This window comes from Drosophila ananassae, chromosome 2R (assembly GCF_017639315.1).
Source record: "Drosophila ananassae strain 14024-0371.13 chromosome 2R, ASM1763931v2, whole genome shotgun sequence".
In the NCBI taxonomy this organism is placed as follows: domain Eukaryota; kingdom Metazoa; phylum Arthropoda; class Insecta; order Diptera; family Drosophilidae; genus Drosophila; species Drosophila ananassae.
Genome location: NC_057928.1, coordinates 14,371,369 through 14,386,991, shown reverse-complemented (window position 1 = coordinate 14,386,991; position 15,623 = coordinate 14,371,369). Strand labels below are relative to the sequence as shown.

Here is a 15,623-nt window from a genome sequence, read left to right as displayed (position 1 = left end):
TTAAATGATACTGTAATGTGGCTATTAATTTAGCTCCTTATAGCATCTGTTGGTTACGGGACCAGCGCGGATCTGACTCTTCCAGCGAGGCTGACAAGCCTTCATCCATAGTTTCAGGGAGATAAAATATTATAATCCCTCCAATGAGAGACATTAATGCGAGTATAACTACGGGCAGAGTCCTATACCAGATTTCAGTAATTATGACGATTGGAGACAGCACAGATCCGACAACTTCCATCACACTAGCGAGTGCCATTCCCTCCCCTCGTATTACCGTTGGTAACAGCTCAACGATCCATTGTTTCGCCACTTTATTGGCCGCAGCTATGAAGAACATTCCGCAAAGAGCAATAATTTCGTAAGCTACTTCTGGGGCTGGAATGCCGCATAAACAAAAAAATGAGCATATAAACACTAGCCAAATTGACAATGGCTTTCGACCAACTCGATCCAGCAGCAACAAAGGAACTACTCCCGCTGGCACTTCAATCAGCTCGGAAATCGAAAAGATTATAAAATGATTGACCCTTAATAAGAAAGCAATTTGACGAAGACCTTCTTGGGTCATAGAAAGAATAAACTGATACGACATGATAATGATTATGACTCCAATCCGGCGAGAACTTTCGGCACAGTGCAGCCACCTATAAAACCTATAGTTCTTTTTCGATGGCTGTTCAACAGAAATATTTGTATAACAATTGTTTATATTCGACCAAACGTCGTCGGAAATGGACTTCTTATTAATTTTTGCAACTTGTTTAAGGACTTTCATGCCTTTATCAATCTTTCCCTTCGCAAGAAGCCATCTAAAATGTGAAATGGGCTTTAAATAATATTCGATTTATAAAGTTAATAATATTCTATAATATGCTTACGTGGCGGACTCAAGGATAAAACTGCTTAACAACATTGGAATCGTAAAGGTCAGGGTGATTACCTGGTTAAAAAATTTCCAATGATCGCACCATAAGACAATCCAAGGAATAATACCTCCACCCACAGGAAGTGCTAAAGCTAGTGCCAAGTTTCCCACCTTAGTGCGATGCTTCATTCCAACATTCTCTAGAGCTGAGTGGAAAAAAACATTTTGATTGATCTGCATATGGTTATTAAATCAGTTACGAACAACGCACCTAAAATGAAGATGGATAAAAAAGCAAAGTGGACACCGAATCCGGCCATAAATCTGGCAAAAAAAAAACAGTAAAAATTGTTGCACATGGAAGTCCAGAAGCCTCCCACGAAAACACACCAATTCGACAGAAAGAAGGTTAGATCCCGGCCCCAATGGTCACATAAGTAGCCACAGAAAAGGCACCCTACGATGGAGCCCACGAACCAAGCAATCACAAGGTATACGCGGAAGATTTCTTGATCACAAACCCAGTTATAGTTCATGGGAATGGTGACAAAAGGTAGCTGATCCAAATCATACTTCCACCCGTTATTGCAGGGAATCTTTGGCCAGGATTCATCCGCCTTTGAGACGTTTATGTCAGCCCAGTTAGTTTCCACCTGGTACATTCGACATTTGTCGAACATTCCATTTTTAAGCTTGGGAATAGCCAGAGCCAGTTGTTCCTCTTTGCTCCGTGTCGCCAGTTCGGGAATGTAACACCAATAATCTACAGGCAGGATGAGCAAGAACGTATCACCCATGATGGAGAAGGAAAATAGGATGGCTGGGGGTATCATGGCAGCAGCAAGTAGTATTTGGTAGATTCCAAATTCCCCGATGATGGGCTGGTAGTTTTTATACTGCACACACGAGATGCTGTTCATGATCGCGGCTGTAGGAATGAATTGAAAACTTATAATTAAGATATATGAAAAAAATACTATGAAATTTATAAATACTACTGAATGCGAAATAATTTTCCAATGCCAGCAATTTAGAAAACTTGTTGACAAAAAATGTAAGTACATTGCATGCCCCATCTGATCCCTTACAAGAAATCTGTAACCTGGCTCTGGGATGTGGTGGATGGTTTAATCTTCTTCTGGAAAGCTCCCAGTTCTTCAAGGTATGTTTTCCAACTTCAGTCTCCGGTCGGCATCATAAATGCTAAATTAATGTTTAAAAAAACAAATAAAATAACTAAAAACAAGCCTTTAACGTCAATTTTAAATCTATTTGACGTTTGAACCTTTCCCCCCTTTTTTTTAATAATATTACCTACAATATTGTTTTCCAAATATTATTTTATGTAAGAAAGAAGTCTACAGTATTTGTAGAAAAAACAGAGCTTAGATATTTAATGCCACCTCTTGACCTTTTTCAAGGATTCCGATCACCTGGACCGGAAGGTGACCAACCCCTCTAGGAATTGGATATCGGGGAGAATCTTATATCCTTTACCCTTTGTCAACAACAACACAGTGTCCACCGTTGCTCCGCCTCTTCCAGGGATTGAGGAAGGACTTCGTTGTTAGTCTCTGGCAGAAGAATAAGCAAACCCGCCGCAACTATGGAAAGGAATGTGTTGGCGATCATGGGAAAAGCGTGATAGAATTGTTCCGTATAGATGACATAAGGACCCAGCAGAGCCCCCGCACATCCCATAACATTTATAACAGCTATTCCCTGGCCACGGACAACCGTTGGTATGATCTCCGTGGCCCATTGTTGGCCGACATTAAAGCCAATTGCGATAAAGAGTCTACCAAAAATGGCAGCTATCGCAGCATCCCATTTTCCAGGGAGGACAGCGGCCAAGAGACTGCACAACGCACAGAGTATCATTACCGACATGGCCACGGGTTTCCGGCCAACACGATCCACAAGGAACATAGGTACGATTCCGGCCGGAAACTCAGTCAGGGTGGAGAGCGAAAAAGTGAGAAAGGTATCGGTGCCCATCAAAAACACAGCACGCACATGGACATCGTACACCAAAGCAATGATCATCCAAAAAGTAATGAGAACCATCATGACACAGCACCGCCGGAAGCGCTTGAAGAGATCCACACAGCTTATGGTTTTTTCAGATTGCTGGTTGATATATTGCAGAGTATAGCATCGTCTTAGTTCGGACCAGTCTTCCTCGGATACTGTCTTGTTATTGATTCTAGCAGCTTTTCGTAACACTTTAACTCCTTTGTCAATTTTTCCCACGGAAAGGAGCCACCTAAAATAAAATTATAAGTTATGAACTATGAATTAAAGTTATGAATAGATATTTAAGGAAAGATTTACGAGGGGGATTCGGGAAGGATGATGCCCATTACTATCAGAAATGTAACGGGCAGTGATATGACCAGGGCAAACAGCCGCCAATCATTACTCCAATATGCCACCCAAGGCAGAAGAGTTCCGCCCAAAGTAAAGGCTAGAGCCAAGGACAAGTTGCCCACCAAAGTGCGATACTTGACGCCCACATTCTCAAGAGCTGGATGGGAAAATGGTTATTATTCTTTGATTAATTACAGGGCCAACTCACTCAGTATATAGATGGGAATGAAGCAGTTATTCATGGCCATTCCAACCACAAACCTGGCAGCAGTAAAGGAGTAGAAGTCCTTGCAAAGGGCAGTGCAGCAGCCACCCACCAGAGAACATGTATTGGCCAGAAGAAAGGCCCATAAACGGCCACAATGATCGGCGACAAAGCCCAGAACTAGGCATCCGATCATGGAACCCACGAAAAAGGCGGTCATGGTAAAAGTTCCCAGAACCAGATCATCGCACACCCAATTATTCTCCGTGGCAATGGTGGAATAATGGAGCTGATCCTTGTCATAGGTCCAACCATTGCTGCAGGGCACCTTTGGCCAGGTCTCATTGGCATGAGTAATATTTTTGTCATCCCAACCCGATTTTAAATCGTACATGGAACACTTGTCGAAGTCTCCGGTTTTTAGCTTTGGAATCGCCAGTGCCAGTTGCTGGTCCTTCGGACTTGTTTCCAGGTCCCGGATGCGACACCAGTAATCCTTGGGTACAATGATCATAAAAATTTGGCCAAAGTAGGTAAATGAGTAAAGGAAAGCTGAAGGCATCATGCAGACTAGTAGCCATTTTTGGAAGGCTCCGAACTCGCCAATGAAGGGCAGGAAGTCCTTGTAGCGCTCGCAATCTTCAGAAGGCATTGGGAATTGATGAAAAAAAGAACAAAAATTTAATGTCAAAAGGAAAAACAAGACAAACTTGGATTAGGAAAGTGAGTGTATGCTGATTATAATTAATTTAAAGCTTAAACAGTTTTTAACTTTTTTTAAATCAAAGTTTAAATTTGAATTCGTTATCGATAATTGTTAGTGATAGCACTGCTGAATCGAGGAAGTCTGGCTACGCTGCAATAAAAAGTCTGGCACTCTCATTTAAATGTGTGTTTTGGTCACACTACCTTGAATTTAGGCGGGAATTTCGTGAAAAACAATGGATGCGGAATTGCTGCCGCTTAGAAAACGCATAACAAACAACTTTAAGCTATGCGGATTCCTGATTCGCTCGGAGAACAGCACCTACCTGGCCGAGCAGCTGCTTCCTTTCGATGCCGCTGAGCGAGACAAATGGCTGACGGTGATAACAGAGAATCTTCAGGGCCAAAAGCTGGCGACCCCTCATGTGGAGCGCGCAGCTTTGGAGAAGGCCATCAACGAACTCAACCGTGTGGGCCTGGACGAGGGAGAGACGGTATTCGCCCTAATTGACGCCTTCACAGTCCCACGATACCGGTACAACAACCGGGTGAAGAAGTTCGAACTGGATACCCAGCCACGCCAACTATTAACTGCTCCTCGGATGAAATCCGACTACATGCAGCAGCGATATGCCATGCTATTGCAAAAGACCCTGCGGCACGACCTGTTTGCTCCGGCTGTGATCCAGGATGGTGTGGGCGCCGAGGCTCAGGCCAAGAAATTCAAACTGCAATTCGCCGAGAATCTGCTGGCCACCTCGGCCATGAAAGAAGCGGTAGTGCTAGGCCTGCTCACGCAGCTGAAGGAGGGAAAGTTCTATGTGGAAGATCCAACGGGCTGTGTCCAGCTGGATCTTAGTGGCGCTCGCTTCCATGCCGGCTTCTTTTGCGAGGGCTGCTTTGTGCTTGCCGAGGGAAAATACTCCAATGGTGTTTTAAAAGGTATGTCCAACTTTTATCATACAAAAATTGTCATTCATTTTTTTGCATACTTCCAGTTGATGGTTTGGGATTTCCACCTGCGGAACCAGCTACAAGTAGTCGTGCGTTCTTTGGCACTGCCAACACCTGGGGTGGAGAATCCGCCAAGCTACTAAAGTACTCCCCCCGATTACAGGAGCTGGAACGCACCAATACAGAGACCACCATTGTTTTCCTCTCCGACGTTCGGCTGGATCTGCCCGTGGTAATGGACAAGCTGCGCCAGCTCTTCGTTGGCTACGATTCCTGCCCGCCGCAGGCCATTGTACTCATGGGACCTTTTACGGCCAGTACACGAAATCACCATGAGCTGCGTCATCATTTGGATGCACTAGGTGGCCTGGCAGCCGGGTGCGAGCAGCTGAAAAAGCAAACAGACCTTATTCTTGTTCCCTCATCAGAGGATCCCACGGCTCCGAATATTTTGCCCAGGGCTCCCATACCCGAATGCCTGGCAGCAGGACTGCTTAAGGCCTGGCCGCGCACCCAGCTGGCCACAAATCCCTGCCGGCTGCAGTACTGCACCCAGCAAATAGTTGTCTGTCGACTTGATTTGATGGCCAAGTTTTGCCGAAATACGTTGCACTTCCCTGAGGACACCGCCCAAATTGAGCAGCACTTTGCAAGGACGATTGTTTGCCAGGGTCATTTGGTGCCTATTCATCCAATTGCTATGCCCGTTCATTGGGACTATGATCCAGCTTTGTGGCTATATCCGCTGCCCGATTTGATTGTTATGGGCGACTCGTGTCAGAGCTTCAGTAGTAGCCAACATGGTTGCACTGTTCTCAATACCGGCTCCTTTGTAAAGTCCAAGTTTGCCTTTAAGGTTTACATACCTGCCACGCGAACGATCGAGGACTCTGAGATACCGGACGACATGGAGTAGTTTAAATATACATAATTTATTAGATTAGCTATTCTCTAAGGATTTTCGCTGGCTTCGTTAGCAAAGTTTAAGTTTTTATTATGGAAATAAGTAAATATTTTATTGCACAATGACCAAACGCTATTCCGGAAAATAATTTTTATTAAAATACCAGTTATTTATGTGAACCTTTTCCTTGTCCTGAAGAAGGCTTCAGTCTATTTAATGATTTGAATATAAACATGTTTCTGGGGCTTAGCATCCTTGGAGAGCTTCACATGTTGCTGGACCGCAGCCTCAGCCTGCCCTGCGTATGCGTGTTCTCGTGTGATAAGAAGGAAACGGCCTCATCATCGCCGTCGTCAGTCATCATATGCGCCCAGCATGTGTTCCACAATCATCTCCTGGCTGACTCTACGGCTGACGCGCCTCGCAATCTGCTTTTTACTACTCGGCTTGCCGGGCCAGCGGGTATCGGGGGTTGTCTATTACTTTTCATGACTTAAAGCCGATTTGGAAAAATATTGTTACTCTGCCTCTCACTTAGGGTCGTGGAAATTCAATTTCCCAGGCTGGCGCGCAGCTCCTCGGCACTCTAGTAGCTGAAACGGCAATTTTGATAATGCGTTTGACCTGAGGACATCGATTGCCCCCCATTTGCTGTCACATGACCGGTGGCCGAATCGTTTTTTAAGACATCATTAGCCGGCGCTGATGTCACCGAGCCAGGGGGACGGTCCTTGTGTCCTTTCTTTGGTCTATTGATTTATGATTTATGGGTCGAAGTTGGTCGCACGTTCCCGGGATCAATTTCCAAAAATGTGTCCGCCATGAGTATCAATTCGATTTGGGGGGCGTGGCCTGGCCTGAATGATAACTGAATACTTCTGGGCATCCCCTTTTTGCCCAATATTTATGCTTTAGATGTTTTTTGTCACCATTTACCCATCCACCCTCCTCGGACCAGAAGCCCAGTTTCAAAATATTTTCTGTGAAACAACAATCTTGCTTCTGCTTCATTTAACTGGTACAGTGGCAACTTTTGAAATTTAAATATTGTTTTGCGGTCGCAGGCAGCAATATCATAAAAAAAGAGAAAACGCTTTATCTGTTATGGTCATCGGATTTTATGGTGTCCTCCGGAAAGTTGACACCATTTAATTTGAAGCTGGAGTTCTGGCAACTCGATTAAAGCAATCGCTGATGCGGAATCCTCGAATCTGTGTCTCTTGGCCCATCAATCACTCCGATGTGCCTTCAGAACAGATGCGACCCGAGTCCAATCAAGGATCAAAGCCATCAGCCATCGGCCATCGGCCATCGGTGGATTACCACCTTTGGTTATCCTTCTGCTTCGCATACATGCTTGCCAATCAAACGGTATGCATTCATGTGCATGTCCTGTGGTTATTTCACAATTGTTAGCCCATCTTTAGGTCCTGCCAGCATATCCTTTTCAGGTTGTTTGGTGCTACCAAGTGGCCATATGCCATACGTCCTCGGCGAATCCATCCACCGCCTTCTGGGTGGTGTGACTCCGTTTAGCATTGAAGTACTTGACTGGGGTGGTTTTAATCGTTTCTGTTTAATACCCTTTCAGCGATTTTTTAAAAATAGAATTCGTAGATCTATTCTTTATAAAAATACATAACAAATTTCTATAATAATATTGTAGGTTCAGATATTATTGTATAAAGAGTTCATGGAATAAACAGATTTTTGAAATTCTAGATTGTAGAAAAGTAATATTCCTAAAATTCCTAAAAATTAAAAACCTATAAAGGCAATATATATAATATTCTCTGTTTTAAAAAGGGTATTATCAATAGAATACCATTTATGAATAAAAAATGGCATATTAAATCCCTTTTATGAGTATCCTAGGACCTTCTCCTGGATTATTTTTGTCGCATATGGTCAAAGGCTTGAATCCGGGGACTTTGAAACCACAACGTCAACTGGAAAATCAAAAGCGCGTCTTTGTTTTCTGCCAAACTCCATTGTTCGCCTTCATTGATACTTGGTGGGTTTATTAACTTTTTATGGACTCGACAATGAGCTCTGCATCCTTATAGCTGCCGAGTTGGTATTCAAAATTTTTGATAGGGTTATCATCAACATTGTGTGTGCAGTTGCGGGGCCACTAAAAACCAGCAGTCCTGGGGGTGTTCCCAGCGTAGTTGGGATTGAAAATAAATCCGCTTCATAAAATCTGCGAATATGACGACAAAGTATCAACTCAAATCCCGGACGCACTCCGGACGTGTGCAAACATTTACGCCTCAATTATCAGCCGCAGAGCAAACACTGGGGGTCATCTCTCGGCATCACAGAGGCGATAATTTGCTGGTCATAAGCTGCTCCTATACTCCCACACATGCCACTTGTCCTGGACCACCCATCGTGTCCGGTTCTTCGTGCCAATCCCGGGCCATCATCCAATCCTGGCAGAAGCAGGCGGCCGCACGTGCCGCCCATTAATTTACGCGTTGGCTTTATCTGCGATTTGCTTGCACATTTCCAGCCAGGACCCTGGATAACTCCAGCCGGCTGAGATCCTGCCACGTGCCACGTGCCAGAGTTGGCAAATCAAATGTTTTTATTATTTAAAGCGACAAACGGAGACACACCAACGTTTTATTGTCTTCCTTAAGCCGATAACAACTGGTTGGGCAGGGCTGGGTCCTGATGTGGCAGGACAAATTACAAGACAGCCGCATCCTGACCGCCATTGTCCTCAAAATGGATAACGAATTGCACCTTGGGGACGCGACTGCTGCTTCTTTTGTTTCCTAATGAAGCAACTGGCATGTGATAAATTTTAATTGATTCCATTTTGGCTGCCACGTCTGTGGCTTTTGTCCAGGACTCCTTGGCTGCCGATAAGGATCCACGGCAAAAGCGCGGCTCATTAGCCCAGGATAATGCATCTAGATAGCACCTTGATGTTTGACATAATTGAATTTGTTTTTTAAGAGCTTTTCCTAATGATTCTAATGATTTTTATTCTTTGAGAGATTAAGTAAATGACTATTTTTTACTTTTATTCTTAATTAGAATTTCTTGTATTTCTATCTAGTAGTTCTAGTAGTTCTAAGACCTATTTAAGAAGGATATGTGATATATGTATTACTTGGAATAACCGATTTAAAATCTAATTCTTCATCTTCAATGTCTGCCCTCAGGAACTACTTTTTGGTCATATATCTAAAATTGATTGCATTTAAATTAAAACTCAGCATAAATCACCTGAGTGGGCAGGACACTCGGCTCGACCCGTATCTGGCATCTACCATCTACCACCGCCCAGCGGCCAGTGAGGATCCTGTAAGACAAAAGCCCCCACTTCTGCAGCCATGTCAGCACAATGGCACAGGCGACATAAGCCGATTTCGGGAATATCTCTACCGGGTGGCTCTTAGCATCCAGCAGCCAGTATCCAATGCCAGCCCCCAATGCCCAACTCTCAGTTACCATTTCCAGCAGAAAAATGGTTCGAAAATTATCATCAACGCACAAGTGGCTTGTACTTGTCACACAGCCCGGAGATAGAGAGTGGGTTACGGTTGCCAAAGCTCACAGACCATGCCAACCCAGGGCATTCCTGCCCCATCCATTTTTGGACACCCGTGTGGCAAAATATTTTCATTGTGTTTCAGCAGATTTTCGGCACGAGAAGGGGGTTGGTTGGAAATTGGTTTCGGGTGGTCGGGCTATGTTGGGAATAGCAGAAGCAGTGGCTGAAATATGAAATGCGATTACCTGCGTTTGCCTATTTGTAGCTTGTTGTTCTCGGCATCGGTCCTCCAAAAAATGGGAATGGGTACTGGCCCTCTCGGTACTCCATCCTGTCCTGAATTGCTAATCGACTTTTGATTGTGTGTGCGCCGGGCACACAAAAAGGTTCAAATGGTCGGGCCATAAATAGGAATTTATTCGAGATTGTTTTCTGTTTTGGAACGGGGAGGGCAGAGATTTATCGATGGGGGTGGGCCTTATAGGCCGTAGGCCGTACGCCGCAGAGTGTTGATTGAATTCACGGGGTTAGATTCAGTTTCAGGGGTTTGGGAATACACACCCGACACAGGTGACATATTCCTGACCGTCGAATGACAAGTGTTAACGCCTGTTTTGTTTATGATTTTGCTGGACTGGGACGCCATCCCAGTCTGCCATCCATTCTCTATTATAATTGCTAAAAAACTAAAGCTGCGTAAAATCCGAAGATTCAATTTAACGCTCTTATGATTTCTTGCCGGGATTTCCTCTGGGCATGGATGTGAAGCTGACAAGTGCAGCTTGCAGTGTCCTGTTTCGTATCTTATCTAGAGTTTTGTTGTTTTTTTGATTGGTTTTTTTGTGAAAAGCATCCGCCATCCGACATCCGCTGGCGCCGTCGCTCCCATTTGACACTAAGCAGATGCGGCTGGGAATGTGGCATGAATGTGTGGCAGCATGTGGTTGCTCCCAGTTCGAATTTTTCGAGCTCGACGGGCATTTTGTGCAGAGCATGGAATATATTGGAGCATGGAGCATGCGCCGGTCTCGAAAAAGGGGCGTGTTTGCCAAAATCCGCCAATGGCGAATGCCAAAATGGAGTCGCCACACAGTTGTTGAAGCGGGACAGGAAATTGATTTGGGGGCGCGCATCCAAAAACAGAGTGGGTGGCCTGCCTGCACATGACTGCACATATGTGCCGCCTGCGATTGCTGGCCAAGATTGCCGGCGAGCAAGGGAGCCACGTTAGCAACCGTTACAAAAAAAAAAAAAATGGCGACGTACCGACGCTATCGCTTGCAGGCAACATACGTGTGTACTCGCAACAACATGTGTGATGTGTGCCCCGCCGTATGGAAGCCCCTTTGGCCCATCTCCTCTCTCTGCGGTCTCCTCTCACTCTGTTTCTGGGTTTTTGGAGCCTGGACCTCCAGGCTCACCCATATGTAAGTTCCTACATACAATGCGGCGTAAATAAACTGTTTGTCCCTCCCCGCAAACAAAAAATAAAACTTACTTCCTTGGTCCTTCTTCCTTGCTATTCTTCTTGGCCTCTAAGCATTTTGTTTTATTATTATTATTGAGGATAAAGGGTGCTGGTTGGAAGGAAGTGCCACTTTAGTTTCATATCGGGCAATGGCTCATCATCCTGATGATGGACTTGCGTATCAATAGATGCCTGGCGGCCATCCTCCGACCAATCCTCTTCCTTTGATCCTCGGCTTGATTTATGTTGTGTTCTCCGAATGATTGATGGCCTTCCTCTTAACTTGTTTTCCAAAAGGATTTTGTCCTGGAAGTTGTTTGTTTGGTAGCTTACTAATTCGACAATGGTGTTGATAGGTTTTTGTGTTAGTTTTGTTAGTCCTGTCAGGGGATCTAAGTAATAGACATAGATCTGTTTAGCTTATAAGTAAGTTTTTTCACTTAAGAGAATACCTCTTAAAATACTTCCTCCTAAAAACCTTAAGCACGTTTCTGTAATTACTCAAACTGATTACAGGCCCATAAAACTTAATGCTTTCTTGTCGCTTTTTTTTATCATTGCCGAGATTTAAACTCATTTTCCGTGACTTCCCTGATTATACCTCTAATGTGGTCCTTGAAGGTGTACGAGTGTACGTGATTCTCACAACAGAAGGACTGCAGAAGCCGAAACAGTGGCCCCCAAAAGTGTCGGCCCACTGAAGCATAAATGATTTCAACAATATTTCACTTAAGAGATTCAAATCGCGCGCAAAACGGGAAAAAAAGGGGGAAAAGCGAGAACAGAGCGAGACAACAATGAGTGAAAAGCATAACAGGAGACAAAATATAAATACGCATACGACAAGTGGGACGCGAAAGGAAGGGAAAAGGATACAAAGGGGAAAGGGAAACGCACGCGACAGAAGGAAACGGATACGCTCGAAGGGGTTGCAAACAGATTCAAAATTTCCAACCACATATGACAATGCTCCACAGAGGCGCCCCCTCTCGGATCCTATCCTCTTTAGGGCGCTCCCCCATTCCCCCTTGAAAAAAAATTCAAATTTACTTGCAAGTAGTGTGTGGGTCAGAAGGGCAGGGGGCGGAGAGAGAGAGTGGCCAACCAACTGACGCGATTTTTTTTTTAGCGTTTTTTCCCAGCAACGGAAGTTGCGAAACCCGCGAATGTGGCCAAGGATGGGAGAGGCTATATTGTCGTCCTTATGCCAAGGGTCGTCAAGCGCGAACATTTGCATAATCAAATAATAAAAATTTGCATAATTTTATTTTTTACGATACGCATGCCACACTCTTTACGCTTTCCCTCTCACTCTACATCTCCCCTCCTTTTTTTTGGCCAGGAAAAATAAAACTTTTCAGTTTCAATTTGTGTTTTGTCTGGGGAAGGACATTATAGCCGACGTTATCTGGTCCCCAACTCCATTGCGCCTTTACTTTACCAATTCCAGTTCCATAAACACACAAAATGGTGTCAATATTTATTGGCGAACCTGTTTCTTATCTCGCCCAGCCCCGCGATATTTCAAATTTGCAACTTTTGACTATTAAAAGCGAAAGAACTGAACTGCTTTCAGTCGTAAATTTTGGTTAAAAGAAAATTATTGGTGGCCCATTTGAATGTCTCAATGAGAGTGCAGATTTTAGGTAAATAGGTTTATTGTCCGGCGGGAGATAGGGTAGATAATGGTATAATAATAATGAATAGTTTAATACGGGATTAATATTAATATTATACATATATAATTCATAATGCGATAGTTAAAACAAAATTTGTATACAGTATCATTTAAAAGATATGTCTATCTATCTTCAATAATGATAATTTTTCCTAAGTTATTACAGAAAAAGGAATTATAATAATACTTATAATAAACAAGTATCTAAACAACCAATTTTTGTTTAAGAAAAACCAAAAAACCTTAAAACAAAACCCTCAAAAATTATCCAAGTTCCGCTCTATTTACTTTTATTATTTCTTGGCTTACCCGGCGTATACTCGATTTGCATGAATGATGTTCCCTTGCTGTTGTTTTTGTGGGAACTCTCTGTGTTTTTTTCGTGGTAACATACCTTGTGGTGCTAAAGTCACAAAGGCAAAATATTTAGCATGTCAAATGACATATTTGCGAGTTTTTTTTTTTTGGGCAACGGAAAGGAGAACGCCTGCGATTTGGCCAAGGATGTAAGTGTCTTACTTGCCTTCTCCTGCCAGTCCTTCACCTGGCATATGTGGATACCCGTGTCTGTATTGCTGGCATTTTTGCCGTTTTGTGCTTCATTTATCACTTGGCGGGAGATTTCCATATACTCAGCATATTTCCTATGATATATGGCCGTCGAGGAGGACGCTTAACCCCAAAGTCAGAGTTCGCCGCGACTGTTTGTCCCTGTTCGATGACAGGCTTACAGGATACCACCAAGTTAGCAACCACCAGACGCCATCCTCCTGCCTCTCCGCCCCACACATGGTGTAATTTAGATAAGTGGCCATTCTTCATTTTAATGCTCATAATTTTCATAATGTGTACACCCATATGCAGCTCGGACCACCCTCCTCCTACTGCCGCCTCCTGCCAACCCGAAAATATTCCAAATTAAAATCGTGCATTAAGTGCCAGGGAGCGAACAACATGGTCAGCGTCGTGCTTTGGTTTCTGCCATTTATTTTATTTAGCTGGCCACTTTTGTTTTTGCCCGTCCAGCGCCACCTTGGCCGTTTCCAAAAAATTCACATGAATATGGAACAGGCGGCTGGGTTGAATTCGCGGATGTTTTTTTCACGTTCTTGCCCTGATTTACGAGCCATAAAAGTTAACTTAATTAAATGGTTTTTGGCTTGCGCTGAATATTTATGGAGCAGGGTTTTCAATGTGTCGCCGAAAGTTATGGGAAATGTTTTACAACAGAGTGCACGAGATCCTTTATTGATTTTGGGTCAAAAGTATTGGGTTTAAGGTCTTTAAACTCCTTTTTTTAACTCAAAACTCAACTAAATCTGCGTAAATGTAAGATATCTTCTATAACTATTCTATTACTATTTTAATAATATAAGAGTTACATAATTTATTTTAATATGAAGCTGTATTCTTGGCTCTTTAATTTGATAAGAAAACTAATTGAGAAAAACAAGCATGGGAATCTTAAAAGAATAAGAGCCTAGTGTCCTAATACCTGCAACTGTAACCTGTCTTTACTTAATATTTATTCATTTAAAAAAAATACTCAATTAAAACTGAATAATTAAAAAACAAATAACTCTATTGAACAACACTTAAAGTCATCTTAAATGGTCAGCTTAAACGGCAAAAAGCGGAGTCCCTCGTAAATCAATTAGCACCCACAACAAGGATTCAACCATTGGCTTCCGGCTTTGCGGAAAAATTAACTACCTGCTAAGTTAATTGAGCAAACAACTCGCAGGACCAGGACTTGCAAAAGGACTCGCGGGACTCGCAGGAGCCATAAAAGTTGTGCAGCGGTCCCACTAAAAAGTCAGTGGCTGCTTTGCGGCTTACAACTATTAATTATGCGGGCCAAAGTTATGACAGCAGAAAACAGCCGCAGAACTCGAACTGCGAAACTAAAAACTGCCAACTGCCAGTTCGCCAGCGAGCAAGGGGAAGCGCACATCATAAATTACCAGGCCAGGACATGGCCATGGAGTGCAAGGATGTGCCGGGTCGGTTCAGCTCCTCCCCAGGACTCACTCTCTCTCTGTATAGACTTTCCTGTGTTTGCGGTAAGCCGCCGCCTGTCTTTCGGGCATGGCAAACAGCTTCCATGCATCCAAAAATATTCGAAAATTTCAATGGACCGCCTCCTCCGCATGGAACTGGAACTGGAGCTGGAGCTGGTTGTGAATGTGGCGGTGGTGCCTCCTGGCAGAAAGGTATCCTGGCACGGCACAAAATGGCTACCGCAGCGCACAAAAAGTGTCATGGCGCATGAAAAACTTCCTGCACGGCAGCGGCTTGGCCCCAGGCTCCAGGACTTCTTCCCTCTTCACCTCCCCCGTCAATCCCGTGGCCCAAAACAATGGAGCATCGGAATGCTCCTCCGCAGTTTCGGCAAATGAAAGTCGCATTGTCAGGCTCAATGTTTCCGGGCGGCTCATGGATGTCCTCGGCCTGTGTTTCAGCCACTCGTTGTCCTCATTCTCAGCTTCAGTTTCTGTCTACGGCACCACCCACACCCACATCTCCAGTTGCATCCCGCATCCATGGCCACAGTGTCTGAGGCTCTGTTCTCCATTCTCTGGGAATGTGGCCTGAAACAAAGCGCATCCGTTTGGCGAAAATTGAAATGACAAAGTTCAAAGTTTAAGCGGCTTGGCTGTCAGTTTTTCAGAGGCTCTTATAGTGCCGCGTTTAATGCAGAGAAGAAAATATTGTGGAGTTTTATGAATTATATTTGGGAGGTTTTTATAAGGGATATTAAAAGGTAAAAAATATATGATAAATAGTATGTTCCTCCGCACATTATAATAGATTGAAGTAATAAAATAAAAAAGCCTTTAGAGATGCTTCAGTTGCTACGAAGTCACAAAGTAATGTATGGTTAGTGGTGATATGAAGTATCTTTTTATTGGTACTTTAAAATTTTAGATTACTTTATTGCCAGTAGTTCGTTTTTTCGGTAA

At 43.7% G+C, this 15,623-nt stretch overlaps 3 protein-coding genes across 6 annotated transcripts; 1 reads left to right on the top strand and 2 right to left on the bottom strand.

The window, feature by feature from the left end:
- Nucleotides 1-20: 20 nt before the first annotated feature.
- LOC26514123 (carcinine transporter) lies at nt 21-2,043 on the bottom strand. 4 transcript variants are annotated; one of them, XM_032453952.2, is made up of 4 exons: nt 1,957-2,043; nt 1,140-1,796; nt 882-1,074; nt 21-812 (listed from the first exon to the last, which is right to left on the bottom strand). In XM_032453952.2, exons 2-4 carry the CDS (start codon nt 1,786-1,788, stop codon nt 38-40), a joined length of 1,617 nt encoding a protein of 538 aa, XP_032309843.1. In that variant the 5' UTR covers nt 1,789-1,796; nt 1,957-2,043; the 3' UTR covers nt 21-37. The 4 variants fall into 4 exon arrangements, with proteins under 4 accessions (XP_032309843.1, XP_032309842.1, XP_014765575.1 ...); XM_032453951.2 differs by having other exon boundaries at nt 1,864-2,037; XM_014910089.3 differs by lacking the exon at nt 1,957-2,043 and having other exon boundaries at nt 1,140-1,192; nt 1,259-1,349.
- A 147-nt stretch (nt 2,044-2,190) lies between these two features.
- LOC6506635 (carcinine transporter) lies at nt 2,191-4,129 on the bottom strand. Its single transcript, XM_001957461.4, has 3 exons — nt 3,447-4,129; nt 3,203-3,395; nt 2,191-3,134 (listed from the first exon to the last, which is right to left on the bottom strand). The coding sequence occupies exons 1-3, from the start codon at nt 4,093-4,095 to the stop codon at nt 2,372-2,374; spliced, it is 1,605 nt and encodes a 534-aa protein (XP_001957497.1). The 5' UTR covers nt 4,096-4,129; the 3' UTR covers nt 2,191-2,371.
- A 180-nt stretch (nt 4,130-4,309) lies between these two features.
- On the top strand, nt 4,310-6,185 carry LOC6493309 (DNA polymerase epsilon subunit 2). The gene is made up of 2 exons (XM_001957462.4): nt 4,310-5,090; nt 5,147-6,185. Exons 1-2 carry the CDS (start codon nt 4,385-4,387, stop codon nt 6,016-6,018), a joined length of 1,578 nt encoding a protein of 525 aa, XP_001957498.1. The 5' UTR covers nt 4,310-4,384; the 3' UTR covers nt 6,019-6,185.
- Nucleotides 6,186-15,623: the final 9,438 nt, after the last annotated feature.